The following is a 13,699-nucleotide window of genomic DNA, read 5'->3' on the forward strand; positions in this document are numbered from 1 at the left end:
TTTTGGCGGGAGATATGAACTGACAAACCGCATACTGTTTCGTTTGGCGGGCTAACACTAAAGGTATGTGTAGTCATCTGTGACAAAAGTACAAATGTGACCCTCCACCACGGAATGAGTCGCATGTCACCTTTGCATGATTTTCATATTTTTACATTTTCTTAAAGAGTGTTTTATTCTCAATCCAGTGGTGAAAACCGTTTTAGAAAAGAGTGAACACTTTTTGAGTTATAAGCCTGTGACTATGGTGACCCTCACACTGTTACTAGACACCCCCCGGACTTATATTATGCCTAGCGCAGAACCGCGTGAGGTGACATGCGACTCATTTCGTGGTGGAGGGTCACAAATCGCTGCTTTAAGGCTGTTCTTAACCAGACGAACCTTTGGTTCGCGAACTAGGTTCGTGAGGTTCGGCGAACCTCAAGACTGGTTCGGCGAACTTGTCTTGGTTCTTAACCAGACGAACCTGAGTTTTCGAACTAGGTTTGGGGGGTTCGGCGAACTAGGTTCGGGGTTTGCAAGTCATGTCTTGGGAACCTTGAAGATCGGGCCGAACCTTTGACTCTTCTGCCAAGGAGGAAGACAAATTATTGAAAAACTGAATCTCAATGGCGGACGAAATCACTCAAGTCAAAATTACATTTTCTGAGATTTTATAAAAACAACGCTTGAACGAAAAGGTAGAATGGTGACTTCCGTTCGATTTCAAGTTAAGCTTTTCACTTTTCCGAGCAAGACAACCGCTGAGAGTGAAAAAACGCCGCTGTTCGACTTCGAATTTTCCAGTCGTAGACGACCTTCGCTTCTGCAGCATTGTGTTAGTGCAGGTGAGGCAGTGTTACTCATTTCGCTGAGCTCGTTTTCGTATTGTTGTGCATTAGGATCATCTAGTATGATATGAATAAAAGCAGGAATGACTTCGGCATGTAAACGCATTGATTTTGTCGAAATCAGCACAGCATGCAGTAAGCTAGATTCTTTCTGCTCAATTTGTTTAATTTTTTTCTTCAAAAGTTTATGACTTTGATTTTGATTGTTTGTTTATCTCATCGGCACAACATCCATCAGGCAAAATATCAATATGTTGAATGATAACGTTGAGATAAGGAAGTTCACACATTTATCTGCTTGCAACAACAATCGCAAGGACAGATCTATCTGCTTCGTTGACTGCTAGATTTTCATTGAATTTCCCAAGTAATGATGATCTCGTTTTCAATTAGATCTGGACAGTGTTTGTGTTCTTACTCTTAGATTCATGATTGACCATGCAGGCTGATTGAGATCATAACATTGTGTTTGTTTGTGCTGGTGCAATGTGCAGATCAATGGTCCGGACCGCAGGATGACCAAGTGATCAATACAACTTGCGTTCACCACTCAACATTGTCTTCCACCTAACTCAAGGGCAAAAATAAAGGTACATGCTGGTGAAATCATTGTGCAATTTATGTCTGTGAAGATCAAGATAGTTGTTAGCTCAAACTGATAATGCTTATTATTATCAAGTTACATACACACTCCGCCCCAGCACCACCCTAAACCCATAACAACACTCTCCAGTCCAACTACCCCCACCCTTCCGTGCAACATATGTTGCCGTCTGTACCTTGTTTGTGGTTATGGGGAGTGCTCAAATAGTTCCATAACTGTTAATATAAATTAAAAGTACTGAGAGTTTCATTTTTCATTGCTCTCCCCCTTCCTCACATCACATTACACACTCCCTTTGCCCCATCCCCCACCCCCTCTCTCTTTCTATGCTCTCTTTTTTCTTTTACTTCTTCTTCTCTTTCTCTCTCTCTCTACCTGTATAAATCAGCTCTCTGGTTGTTGCTTCTGTAAGTGTAATGTAAAGTTCTACATCTCTGCATTTGTATTGTCATTTTTCAGAATGCCCTTGTAATAACTTCAGCATCTGCCCATGGAGTCTATATAGGTCAAAGTCTCAAATGTGATGTGATCAAGAGGATGCCGCAATGATCCAGGTAATATTGCAAATACTCAAACTGATCTAAAAAAAAAACATAACGTGATCCACAAACATTTCTGCTTAAACATTACAGGGTTACAGTACACCCAGAAAAACAGCTGGATGTTAGTGCATAATTATCTGCAAGTGCAAGCAACATCGACCCTCTCCCCCTGCTCTTTTTCCATCAGCAAGAGCAACATTTATTTTCATGTACAACTTTTCTAGTGCCTCTTATGTTGTATAACTGTTGATATTTAAATGAAGCAAGTGTTTGTTTTCAATGAAACTGCATTTCCCATGTACACACACACACACACACACACACACACACACACACACACACACACATTCGCATTGTCTTTGCCTGAGTGTCTGTCTGTGTCTGTCTGTCTGTCTGTCTGTCTGTCTGTCTCTCTCTCTCTCTCTCTCTCTCTCTCTCTCTCTCTCTCTCTCTCTCTCTGTTTTTACATCAGTAATTTTGATCACTTGCACTTCACTGGGATTTAGTTACTGAATCAGACATTCAGTGAGAGTGTTATGTAGAGTAAGAGTATTGAGTCTGCTGCTGCTGCTGCTGTTGTTCTTACTCATTACTGTTTTTCCTCTCTGCATAATTCTTGTTCTCCCTTAAAATGCTGGTGTTTTTTTCATCATTACAGTATCTGTCCATTGAGTCTGCGTCTGAGCTGTGATGGGACCAAAAAGATTCCAGAATGAAAGAGGTAACTTTTACTGATCTTTATTTAGTTTATGGAGAAGTTGGTTCACATAATGCATTACAGAGTTGCTGCCTTTTTAGATATATTAAACATTGTACCAGTCATTACATGATCAAACTGTGTTAGCCACCCCACCTTCCCCGGTTCCCAGCTATCCTTCTATCCCCGCCTCTAAACCCCCACCCCAATCCTTCCTTCTCCCCCAAATCAAATTTACTGACACAACACTGATTTTCATTTTACCTTATTTAAAGGCACATGTACGCGCTCCCGTGTTTACAAAGTGTAGTTTGCCCATAATCGATGTCAAACGCACCATAAGACCATGTAATGACGATATGTCGCCATGCGCGGACCATATACATGCATTACAGCTTGTTTTAGAGTCTCAAAAACTTTGGATGTAAACAAAGACGTGGAGTTATTTCCCTTGCTTCAACGCTACCTCTGTTGGCAAATCTATAAATAGGACGATCCAGATCAAAATGAAAATTAACATATCTCAACATTGAAGGGGTCCTAGACCATAATATTTTGCAGGGAACTTAATTTAGCATGTCTCCAGCTGTTGGTAAAGCAATTAGCGTGTATAGTCATCGAGTACATATGGCTTTAAGTGTTCTTTGAATAAAATTATATAGCCTGTTGCTGCTGCAAATGTTGTTGTGACTGTTCTTCCTCAGTGTATTTTTTTTTCGTTTCCTCAGAATGCAGTTCTCCCATGCACCACAGCGTCTATCAATGGAGTCTACAATATTGTCTGGGATGTGATTTGAGCAAGAGCATGTCAGAATGATCAAGGTAACTTTTTAAACACACAGAACTGATCAAACTGTAGAATTCAAGTACACAATTTCAGATGTTTTCAAATGCATAACATACTGCAACAGTCAGGGTCTTTCTCCACATAAAGAGTGTGAGGTTTTCTTGGTAAAATTGCGATTTTTGTCGCTATGCGCAGAGTGCGACCTTTTTATTTGATTTTTGTACTATAAAGGCAGATATTCAAATAAAAGAAAGTCTTGCATGGGGAGGAAGGAATATGCATGAGGCTTTTGACAAGACAAACTGTCCTTATTAGAGCCTAAACATACGTTCCTTACCGTTAGAACCAAAATGTCAGATATCATAGATGCTCCAATTAAACAAAAGAAGGGCATTAATAACCTGGTTGTGTTCTGTGGCAGTGCATAGTCGGAACCTTTTTGCTTAATGAATTTCACTGTAACTTGAATCTCCACCAAAAGAAGCTGGACGTAAAAAGGGGTGTCTAAAAAAAAGCGACTTTTTCCTTTTTGATCTCTTTTTTTTCGCAGTCAAAAATGTGATTAAAAAGAAAATAGGGAGGTTTTTTTACCATCCTGTATAGTCTTGTTGTTCCCATGTAAAAACCTAGTCAAACATGTGGTGTCTGATATGCTGGGTAATATGGTGAGGAACATGCCTTTAAAGGCCCAGTCATAATTGTGATAGCCGTTCTGCTCAGCTGGAATTTGATGAATTTTGTTGTTGTTGTGTTTAATGAAATGAATTTGCAAAAAGGAAAACAATTTTTTTTACTGTTCACACAAAACACTTGTAGATATTTGGTATGTGCCGCATGTCAGGGGTGGTCTTATTCAATCAATCAATATGAGGCTTATACCGCGCGTATTCCGTGGGTACAGTTCTAAGCGCAGGGATTTTTATTTTTTTATTTTTTTTTTATTTTTATTTTTATGCAATTTATATCGCGCACATATTCAAGGCGCAGGGATTTATTTATGCCGTGTGAGATGGAATTTGTTTTACACAATACATCACGCATTCACATCGGCCAGCAGATCGCAGCCATTTCGGCGCATATCCTACTTTTCACGGCCTATTATTCCAAGTCACACAGGTATTTTGGTGGACATTTTTATCTATGCCCATACAATTTTGCCAGGAAAGACCCTTTTGTCAATCGTGGGATCTTTAACGTGCACACCCCAATGTAGTGTACACGGAAGGGACCTCGGTTTTTCGTCTCATCCGAAAGACTAGCACTTGAACCCACCACCAAGGTTAGGAAAGGGGGGAGAAAATTGCTAACGCCCTGACCCAGGGTCGAACTCGCAACCTCTCGCTTCCGAGCGCAAGTGCGTTACCACTCGGCCACCCAGTCCTAATACATACAGGTAAACTGACAGGTACTTTTCCACAGTGGAACCCCCCTTTCAGACCCATTCATTTCAGACTTCCTCCTTTTTAAGATCTTGCTTCTTTAGATGTTCTGTGACGGGTGAAGTGGCACGCAGTGGTAAGACGTCGGCCTCCTAATCGGGAGGTCGTGAGTTCGAATCCCGGTCGCTGCCGCCTGGTGGGTTAAGAGTGGAGATTTTTCCGATCTCCCAGGTCAACTTATGTGCAGACCTGCTTAGTGACTTAATCCCCTTCGTGTGTACACGCAAGCACAAGACCAAGTGCGCACGGTAAAGATCCTGTAAACCATGTCGGAGTTCGGTGGGTTATGGAAACACGAAAATACCCAGCATGCCTACTCAACGAAAGCGGAGTGAAGCTGACTATGCTCTCAGAGTATAGTGTGGGGAACCCAAATGGGCAAACAAGCTCACACGTCACCAGAATTTCTGGAACGCTGAAGAAGAAGATGTTCTGTTCATAACCTCTGTAAATTACCCCCATATTTAGACCCCTTCCATTTTAAGACTTGATTTTCTCACATTTTTTAAGGTCTTAAAAGGGGTTTCCCCTGTACTCCTAAAAAAAACCTGACCCACAAAGTAATTTAATTATAACTGCTGTAATCGTTCCTTCCGTGTGCTATTATCTGTGGGTTTTTTTTTCTTCTCCTGTGTTGTCTCATCCTCTGTGCGCCCTGAAAGAGACCTCCGGGTCGAAATTGCCGTACCTTGTCTTATCCAGCTGTGATCCTGCCTTCGTATTAATGTGAGGGCAGTACTTTTTTTTAAACTTTCAATATTGACCGTACGTTTTGCATAAAACACCAATAATGAATTAAAAATACATCAGAAAATTAATTCCTCACTATACACAATAACCCCTCATTTAAAGGCTGACAAAGTCCTATTTAATTAGTTTACTTACTTCCAGGGCTTTTCCCATCGTTGCGGGGATGTATAAATTAAGCTTCCTGCAAAGTTTTAGGTTTGAAGTCCTTACCAATTACAAGAAATAATCAATTCTTAATAAAGTTTGTTGCTATCTTTAGAAACAGTTCTCCAGGGCTTGGGCTATTTTTAGAACGTCAACACAGACAGTACAGCTTCGTCAATCCCCGCGTGAAGGAAATCGCTCACCTTCCACGTGCAAAACGTAGTGATATTGACACGCCAGATTAGCGCGGTAGCGGATTGTGCTAAGCAGGAAAGCGCGCTTTTCTGTATTCTTGTTAACTTCGCAATTTCCGGAAAACATCCACTTTCACTTTGAGACTGTTCTGTTTACATTCGACACAATCAACACCACTTTGCAATACTGAAATAATTTTTTCTGTTTTTGAAAGCTACAGCCAATCGTTATTATATCCCCTTAGGTACAGTTTTATAACATTATTGGCACATGTAAACAATAGGAATTAATTAATGAACGCTACGAAAAGGGCAGCCTTTAACCTATGAACTTGCAACTGTGTTGACCTGTGTAATGTAACATAGACCACCACCATCTCTGTCTCTGTCTCTGTCTCTGTCTCTCTCTCTCTTACACCCCTTACCTGTTCGCAAACCTTTACCCAAATGTATGCTAATTGTATATATACAATACAAGACAAGACAAGACATGGCAAGACAAGACAAGTTAGGAAAAGGTTGCCAGTAGGCCAATAGAGGGATGACAAGACAAGACAAGGCATGACAAGACAATACAGGACAGGACAGGACAGGGACCCCAAAAAAAAGAAAGAAAAAAAGAAAGATAACTAATTCGGTCAACAGATGTAAAAGAAATAAGCATTTGTTTGGGTTGAATGTTTGGGTGTCACCCTGTATATATTTGTATTTTTGCAGGACAGGGTCGAGTTGTGATGATGTCAGGGCGACTGAAGACACACCAACAAGTATTCTTCGGAAGTGTTTGGAACACAAATGAACATTATTTCATAATAAAAAGGCGGCTGACATTGATGTTCATATCGGTTCATGTTCATATTCTCAGCACAGACGTGTGCTTAGAAATCGGATGTTTAAGAACAAGAGACAACCCTGAATAAAGCCTTATGAAATATGGTTGGAGCTGGATCAAAAGTGTGTGTGTGTGTGATTGAAGGGCAACATTTATAAATGATGAGACAGAAAGCTAAAGCACATCCTTTTATCGTACGTTCCATATCGTCCTCCTACTTTAAATGCTTGCTAATACAGACGTTCTCCAAGAAAACGTCTATCCAGTAATGTTTTGTTTATCGCAATGAAAGCTTTTTTTTGAGAAGAATGAAGAGGAATCAAATTTTTTAAAAACTAAAACCAAGACCAATTGAATTGCTCAAAACGTAAAGAAACAGGATGATTTTGGTTCAGTAGTACTATTTGTAGACCCAGCAATACATCCACAAGGGATTCCAGTGTATCAGTGCAAATAGAAAATTTCTGATATAACTTGACAATTAAAACAGACTGAATTGTGATAAAAAGAACCAAAATCCCGAGTAGTTTTTTTTTAGGTCTCCCTCTTCACTCAATCCCCAAACTCATATTCTGTACCGAAAAGAGCTCAAACACACACGTGGACAGACAGACACGCACACACACTTTGGTAAACATCATGTATGCTTCTCGACTCTGCTGATCCACAATTAGAAATATCGCTATCATCATTTATTTTTGGTCACCGTCTTTCCCTTTTCACAGGCAAGTTTTTTTGTGTAGCATTTCCCATAGAACCCCGATGGCTCCACGGTAGACACAATGATCAGTCCATACCAGTCATGTTATTTTCTCGAATCAATTTATAACCTTTAACCCAGGAGGGTAAATGACATAGAAGGCTTCGGGTACTCTTGAACTTTAATGTGTTAAATTCATAGCTCATAATTCAGAGGCATTCAAGCCTCCAAATTTGGAGAACCTGCACTTGTAATCATAACAAGTCTTTTAGATCCCTTTAAAGTCACCGAATGAACTCCGATGAACTGTGCGAATCATAGCGTACTCTGGTACGAATGCATTTTGTTTACAAATTACATGCGTCAAAGAAGGAATTATCCGTGTCAGCGGACAGGGGAGGCAACTTTGTCGGGTAATTGAAGTCCCTTGGTTAACAACCTACGCCATTTTCGCCGATCAAACAACCAAATTAATTAATTATGCTTAGGTTTGGAGCTTAATCCGTCAATTAATTTCATGATAAATGTTCTTGGGCTTGATTACAGGTACTTGGATCTAAAATAAGTAAAGTATGCCACTCGATTCTGAGCTATCAACTTAACACACTAAAGTTCAAGATTACCAGGCTTCGTGCACCATGATCAAGTGGGAAGGAGAGACCCAAATCGACAACCAGCACGGAGTTACCACTCAATCGGTGATTTCGTCTTGGAGGCAGCCATTTTTGGAAGGGGAATAACTTACTTGCTTTTATTGTCGACTCGGAGTGAGCTCCCCTCGTTTGTCGGCGATCCAGGTTTCGTGTCTTAACCGGACGAACTAGACCTTGAGTTTGCCGAACAAGTTCACCCAGTTAAGACACAAACCATGGTTCGCGAACCTTAGTTCGGCGAACCAATGGTTCGTCTGGTTAAGAACAGCCTTTAGCAATGCTGTAACTACTGCGCTGCATCTACGTCCTTTTATTAATTAATGTGTTATTTGTTTAAGTTTTCTGTTGTAATTAGTTCATACTTAACCAAATACTATATATGCTATATCAAATGAAACAAAAGTGTGTTTGTTTGTGTTTTTGCAGAACCTCTGTACCCGTTTTACAACGAAAGCGTTCACCCAGCAGTTCACGACAATGACAATTTAGTCGACGACAACAACGACACCTGCAACCCCATCAGCGTCCAGCCCCACAGTCCCAACGGGACTTACTGGTCAGCCTTGCTCTCTGCGAAGAAAACCCAGTTATCCCATCCGGGAAGACACTATGACGTATTTAGTGTGACGTTGACTGTACTTCTGACGCAGAATATCACTACAGGTGAGATTCAGCAGTATGTGTGTGTGTGGGGGGGGGGGGGGGGGGGGGGGGGGGGGGGTGGAGAGGGGGGGCGTTGGTGATAGATGCTTGAGTTGTGGGTGGATTCGTACAAGCGTGGGGGTGGGAGTGTTGTGAGTGGATTGTGTGTGTGTGTGTGTGTGTTCATGTGTGTGTGTGTGTGTGTGTGTGTATGAATGAGTCTGTGTGTGAGAGAGTATGTGTGTGTTGTGTGTATTAGTGTGTGTGAGTGTGTATGTTATGCGTGTGTGTGTGTGTGTTTGTGTGTCTGTGTGTGTGTAAGTGTATGTTTGTGTGTGTTTATGTGTGGGGGTGTTTATATATGTGTGTGTGTGTGTGTGTGTGTGTGCGTGAGTATGTATGTTATGCGTGCGTATGTATGTATGTGTTTGTGTGTGTGTGTGTGTGTGTGTGTGTGTGTGTGTGTGTGTGTGTGTGTGTGTGTGTGTGTGTGTTACAGACATACCAACCTTGACATGTACATTACTGCCATGTAGCTTTATTGCGCACTTAGGGGAAAGGCTCCTAATATGGACCGGCTCCTAATATGGACCACCTCCTGTTCTGACAAACTAACGGCGCTAGAGCGCTCAAAACAATTTCATTCGCTTTATTCACCCTCTCTGGATAAATTGCACAAGTCAAAACAGTTGCAGAAACACAAACCTGAAAACCGTTAGGCTTTTTCGCTTTTTTTCACTTTTGGTCGCTTTCACTCTAAATTTGCCGCCTAAAACGGACTCGTCTCTGTTCACAGCCAAAGCTTTCATAACACAAAAATGGCTATATATGACAGCTAAGACAGTATTTGTTACATTTTAATAGTGTGTATCCCGAGTTTCTACTGCAAACAAAAAATAATAGCAAAACCTCAAAGTATGTGCGAGACCACCTTCAACAAATCGAAGAAAATAAAAACTAAAGGCAATTTTAATCAATTTATTAAGAAGCTTGCTGAAAATAACCTATAACTAGCCCTCGAGATTTCAACAAAATATAACAAATAGGTGGGTTTTTTGTGTAAGTTGATAATTTCACTTATTTTCACTCTGTTTTTGATAAGCTTCTTCAGTTTCCTAGTGTGCTTCAAATAATGCTCTCATCAACCCGAAACAGCTAAATCTAAAGCATATTTGAATTTGTCTGACTTGCACACTATGTTGTATCATGTTATTTTGAAGTATAGGGGACTTTTTACAGTGATTCGTGAAGGCCGCTTTACTGGTCCATATTGGGCGCCCAGGCTCCTAATTAATTTTTGCTGAAGGCCTATCAAAGCTATTTCACTCTAATTAGGCCTAACGGTTAAACTGAGAGAGAAGGACTACCAACCACAAAATGAAACTTCTTCGCAAGAAAACAAGCTAGTTATCAGCAATAAACAAAAAGTGGTCCATATTAGGGGCCCTTCCCCTACATAGTGCGAGTATACAGCGTTTTCTAAATCACGATGGAAACCCGTTATTTTGTTTTCCTCAACAACGAAGCTAGAAAAAAGACACAAATATTGAACCAAAAGCTACACAGTTTGGCAAGAAAGAATGCTTCTTGTTTTTAATCCAAATATAACATATTTATATGTGTTTGGAATCAGAAAATGATGAAGAATAAGATGAACGTAAAGTTGGATCGTTTTATAAAAAAAATATTTTTTTTACAATTTTCAGATTTTAAATGACCAAAGTCATTGATTACATTTTAAGCCACCAAGCTGAAATGCAATACCGAAGTCCGGCCTTCGTCGAAGATTGCTTGGCCAAAATGTCAATCAATTTGATTGAAAAATTAGGGTGTGAGAGTGCCGCCTCAACTTTTACAAAAAGCCGGATATGACGTCATCAAGGGTATTTATCGAAAAAAAGAAAAAACGTCCGGGGATATCATTCCCAGGAACTCTCATGTCGAATTTCATAAAGATCGGTCCAGTAATTTGATCTGAATCGCTCTACACACACACGCACACACACACACACACACACACACACACACACATACCTAAAGTGTGGATGGTTACCTAAGAGGCGGCACTGGGTGTAGTGCCTTTCTAGTGCACTTGCACTACAACAGCACTGGGTGCAGTACTCGCTCCGGCATCGAAGAATTTTGCACTAAAAAATGCACAAAATTTGACCTATTTCGTCGCCTATAGAGGACGGAAAGAATGTCATTTTGAACATTGTAATGACATTCTTTCCGTCAAAAAAGTCAATTTAACGGTGTTAAATGAAGCGAGCATCCACACAATTAGGTTGCCATCCAGAGTTTAGGTTGCCATCCACGTGTGGATAGTTGCCTTATGGTGATTTAGGCAACCAAACCTGTGGAAACATGGGTACACACACACACACACACACACACACACACACACACACACACACACACACACATACACACACACATACACCACGACCCTCGTCTCGATTCACCCTCTATGTTAAAACATTTAGTCAAAACTTGACTAAATATAAAAAGACACAATTATTGAACCCAAAAGCTACACAGTTTGGCAAGAAAGAATGCTTCTTTATCATGTATTATCGGGAAGAACATGCCTCTTGGCGAAGTCAGTAAACATTCGTGGGAATACAAAATCGCCTGGAAATGTGGATTGTTTGCTCCGGAACTGCAACGTTGATATGCCAAAACAAAACATTCTAGCACAAAACCCGCACATTTTGTATCTGGATGTGGAAGAACAGCTTATCATTTACAAAGCAGTCCGGCCTTATTTGTTTATTCCGCCACACCCACAGTTGACCGTTATTTCTCGCCACGCAGCAGTAATGTTGGATGGACCTGACACACGGCTTTAGTCTTGGCTAGTACTGTAGTAGTCAATTGTGATTATGGAAACCTGGATTTGGATTCGACACTGACGAAACAAGACAGACTGTGACGTGAATATTGCACTCATATTGTGACGTCATTTTACACTTGTTTTCCTTATTTTACTTGAACATTGCCAATCAAACCAAGTGGACAGCCGAAAGTGGTGCGAGTTGCCAGATCGGTAGGGTCACGTCGCCAAAAGCGAAAACAAAGCAAAGCCGGAAATCCAGCTATGTAAACTATTTCAGTATATGCACTGACAACGTTTGATGAAAAGAAAAGCAGGCAAAAAGAGTGGGACGAACACTCACAAACCATATCAAGAAGTGTAGAGGATCCAAATAATGTCATGAGAATGGCCGTAGCTCATACGTCGTCGCTCAAAGCGGGCGAGTCGGGCGAAGAGCCCAGAAACAACAACGTTACCCAGCCTGAGTCTCCTCAAGGTTACAGTGTGCTGCAGAACGTGATCATCGCGCCACTGTCTCTCATCATCGCGGCAGCTATTATTGGCAACCTTCTCGTCTGCATCGCCGTCCTGACCAACTCTAAACTTCGGAAAAATTCGTACTTCTTCAACGTTTCGTTGGCTGTTGCGGATATCTTGGTGGGTTCCGCGGTCATGCCTTTTGCCACCATCAACGACGTGAGCGGCACCTGGCCGTATGGCGCCGCGTTCTGTAAGTTCTGGGTCAGTATGGACTTGATGAGTTCAAGCTCGTCCATCCTTCACCTGTGTGTTATTGCTTTGGACCGCTACTTACTTATTCGAGACCCCATGTGCCACCGTGTTTGGATGACAGGCATCAAGACAGCAGGTCTCATTTCAGCGGTGTGGATAGTGGCTGCACTCGTGTCCTTTTTGCCTATATATTCAGGGGGGCAGGAACCATTAAACTTTGACATTCACGAGGTGGGCACCAACATTTGTCATTATGAAGTTACCGTTGAGTTTGTTGTTGGTTTTAACACAGTCAGTTTCGGGATCCCTTGTATCATCATGGTCGTCATCTACTCTAAGATACTTGTGTATGCGCGCTACCACGCCAAAGAGATCAAGAGAACAACCTTGCCAACTCCGGGACACCAATCTATGTCGAAAAAACGAAAAATCGTGAGGAGGGATCGCAAGGCGCTGTGGACCCTGGGGACCATCATGGGGGCCTTCTTGGCCTGCTGGCTGCCCATTTCTATAACTGTGTCTTATTACGCTATATGCCCCGAGTGCGTGTCGCCTTTGGTTTTCCGGGCACTGGCCTGGTTGGGTCATTTCAACTCATGCCTCAACCCAATTATCTATTCCATATTTAACAAAGAATTCCGCTCTGCTTTCCATAAGCACCTCTGTCCATGTCGGGCCCAAAACAGACATATTCGTACGCGTGTCGGGACGGACACTACACGCGCCTTGCCAACTACTGCTGGGACGATGGTCACCCATGCTGCCACTCCTGAGGCAGAGACATCGTTCACTCTTTCTTCATCGTCAATGTCGTTCCATAAACAAGGTTATCCGTGTCGGGCCAGCAGTTCTACACACACAGTGCCAGTGTTCTCTCTTGGATCATCGGCACCTAATAACAAGGTTACCCGTGTCGGGCCGGCAGTTCAACACACAATGCCAGCTACTGAGACAGTGTTCTACCTTGGATCATCGGCACCTTAACAACACGGGGGATAACCTGTCAAAGGCCGAACAGAAGCCGAAGGCCGCTCATGACACGTGTGAAGGCAAGTTTTGTCTGTTTTCTAGGTATTGTTTGATTTATGTGGGGATTTAAGGTAAGCTACTGATTCAGCGATGACTAAATTTGTTTCTCGATGCATAAAAAATCAGGGAGCGATTGATATTTGCCCGTAAATAGCCTTCAAAGCTGAAAATGTCCGCGATCGAGCACCGGAAATGGCTGTTCGATGGGTTTTGCAAGTAGAAATGTGCTTTATTTCACCAAATCAGCTCGTATTTGGTGTGGGTACGGGATTCTAGAGGACGAAGGAGTCATAAGAGGTGCAA

At 41.7% G+C, this 13,699-nt stretch overlaps 1 protein-coding gene and 1 long non-coding RNA gene across 2 annotated transcripts; both read left to right on the plus strand.

Moving 5' to 3' along the window:
• The first annotated feature begins 357 nt into the window (after positions 1-357).
• Positions 358-8,449, plus strand: LOC138950470 (uncharacterized). The gene is made up of 6 exons (XR_011450671.1): positions 358-830; positions 1,328-1,423; positions 1,897-1,991; positions 2,638-2,700; positions 3,405-3,498; positions 6,708-8,449. It is a non-coding gene; the product is annotated as an uncharacterized lncRNA (long non-coding RNA).
• Positions 8,450-11,822: 3,373 nt separating this feature from the next.
• Positions 11,823-13,351, plus strand: LOC138949629 (dopamine receptor 1-like). The gene has a single exon (XM_070321415.1). It carries the CDS (start codon positions 12,035-12,037, stop codon positions 13,349-13,351), a length of 1,317 nt encoding a protein of 438 aa, XP_070177516.1. The 5' UTR covers positions 11,823-12,034.
• Positions 13,352-13,699: the final 348 nt, after the last annotated feature.

The sequence above is a fragment of the Littorina saxatilis genome, linkage group LG16 (assembly GCF_037325665.1).
Source record: "Littorina saxatilis isolate snail1 linkage group LG16, US_GU_Lsax_2.0, whole genome shotgun sequence".
Classification (NCBI taxonomy): Eukaryota; Metazoa; Mollusca; class Gastropoda; order Littorinimorpha; family Littorinidae; genus Littorina; species Littorina saxatilis.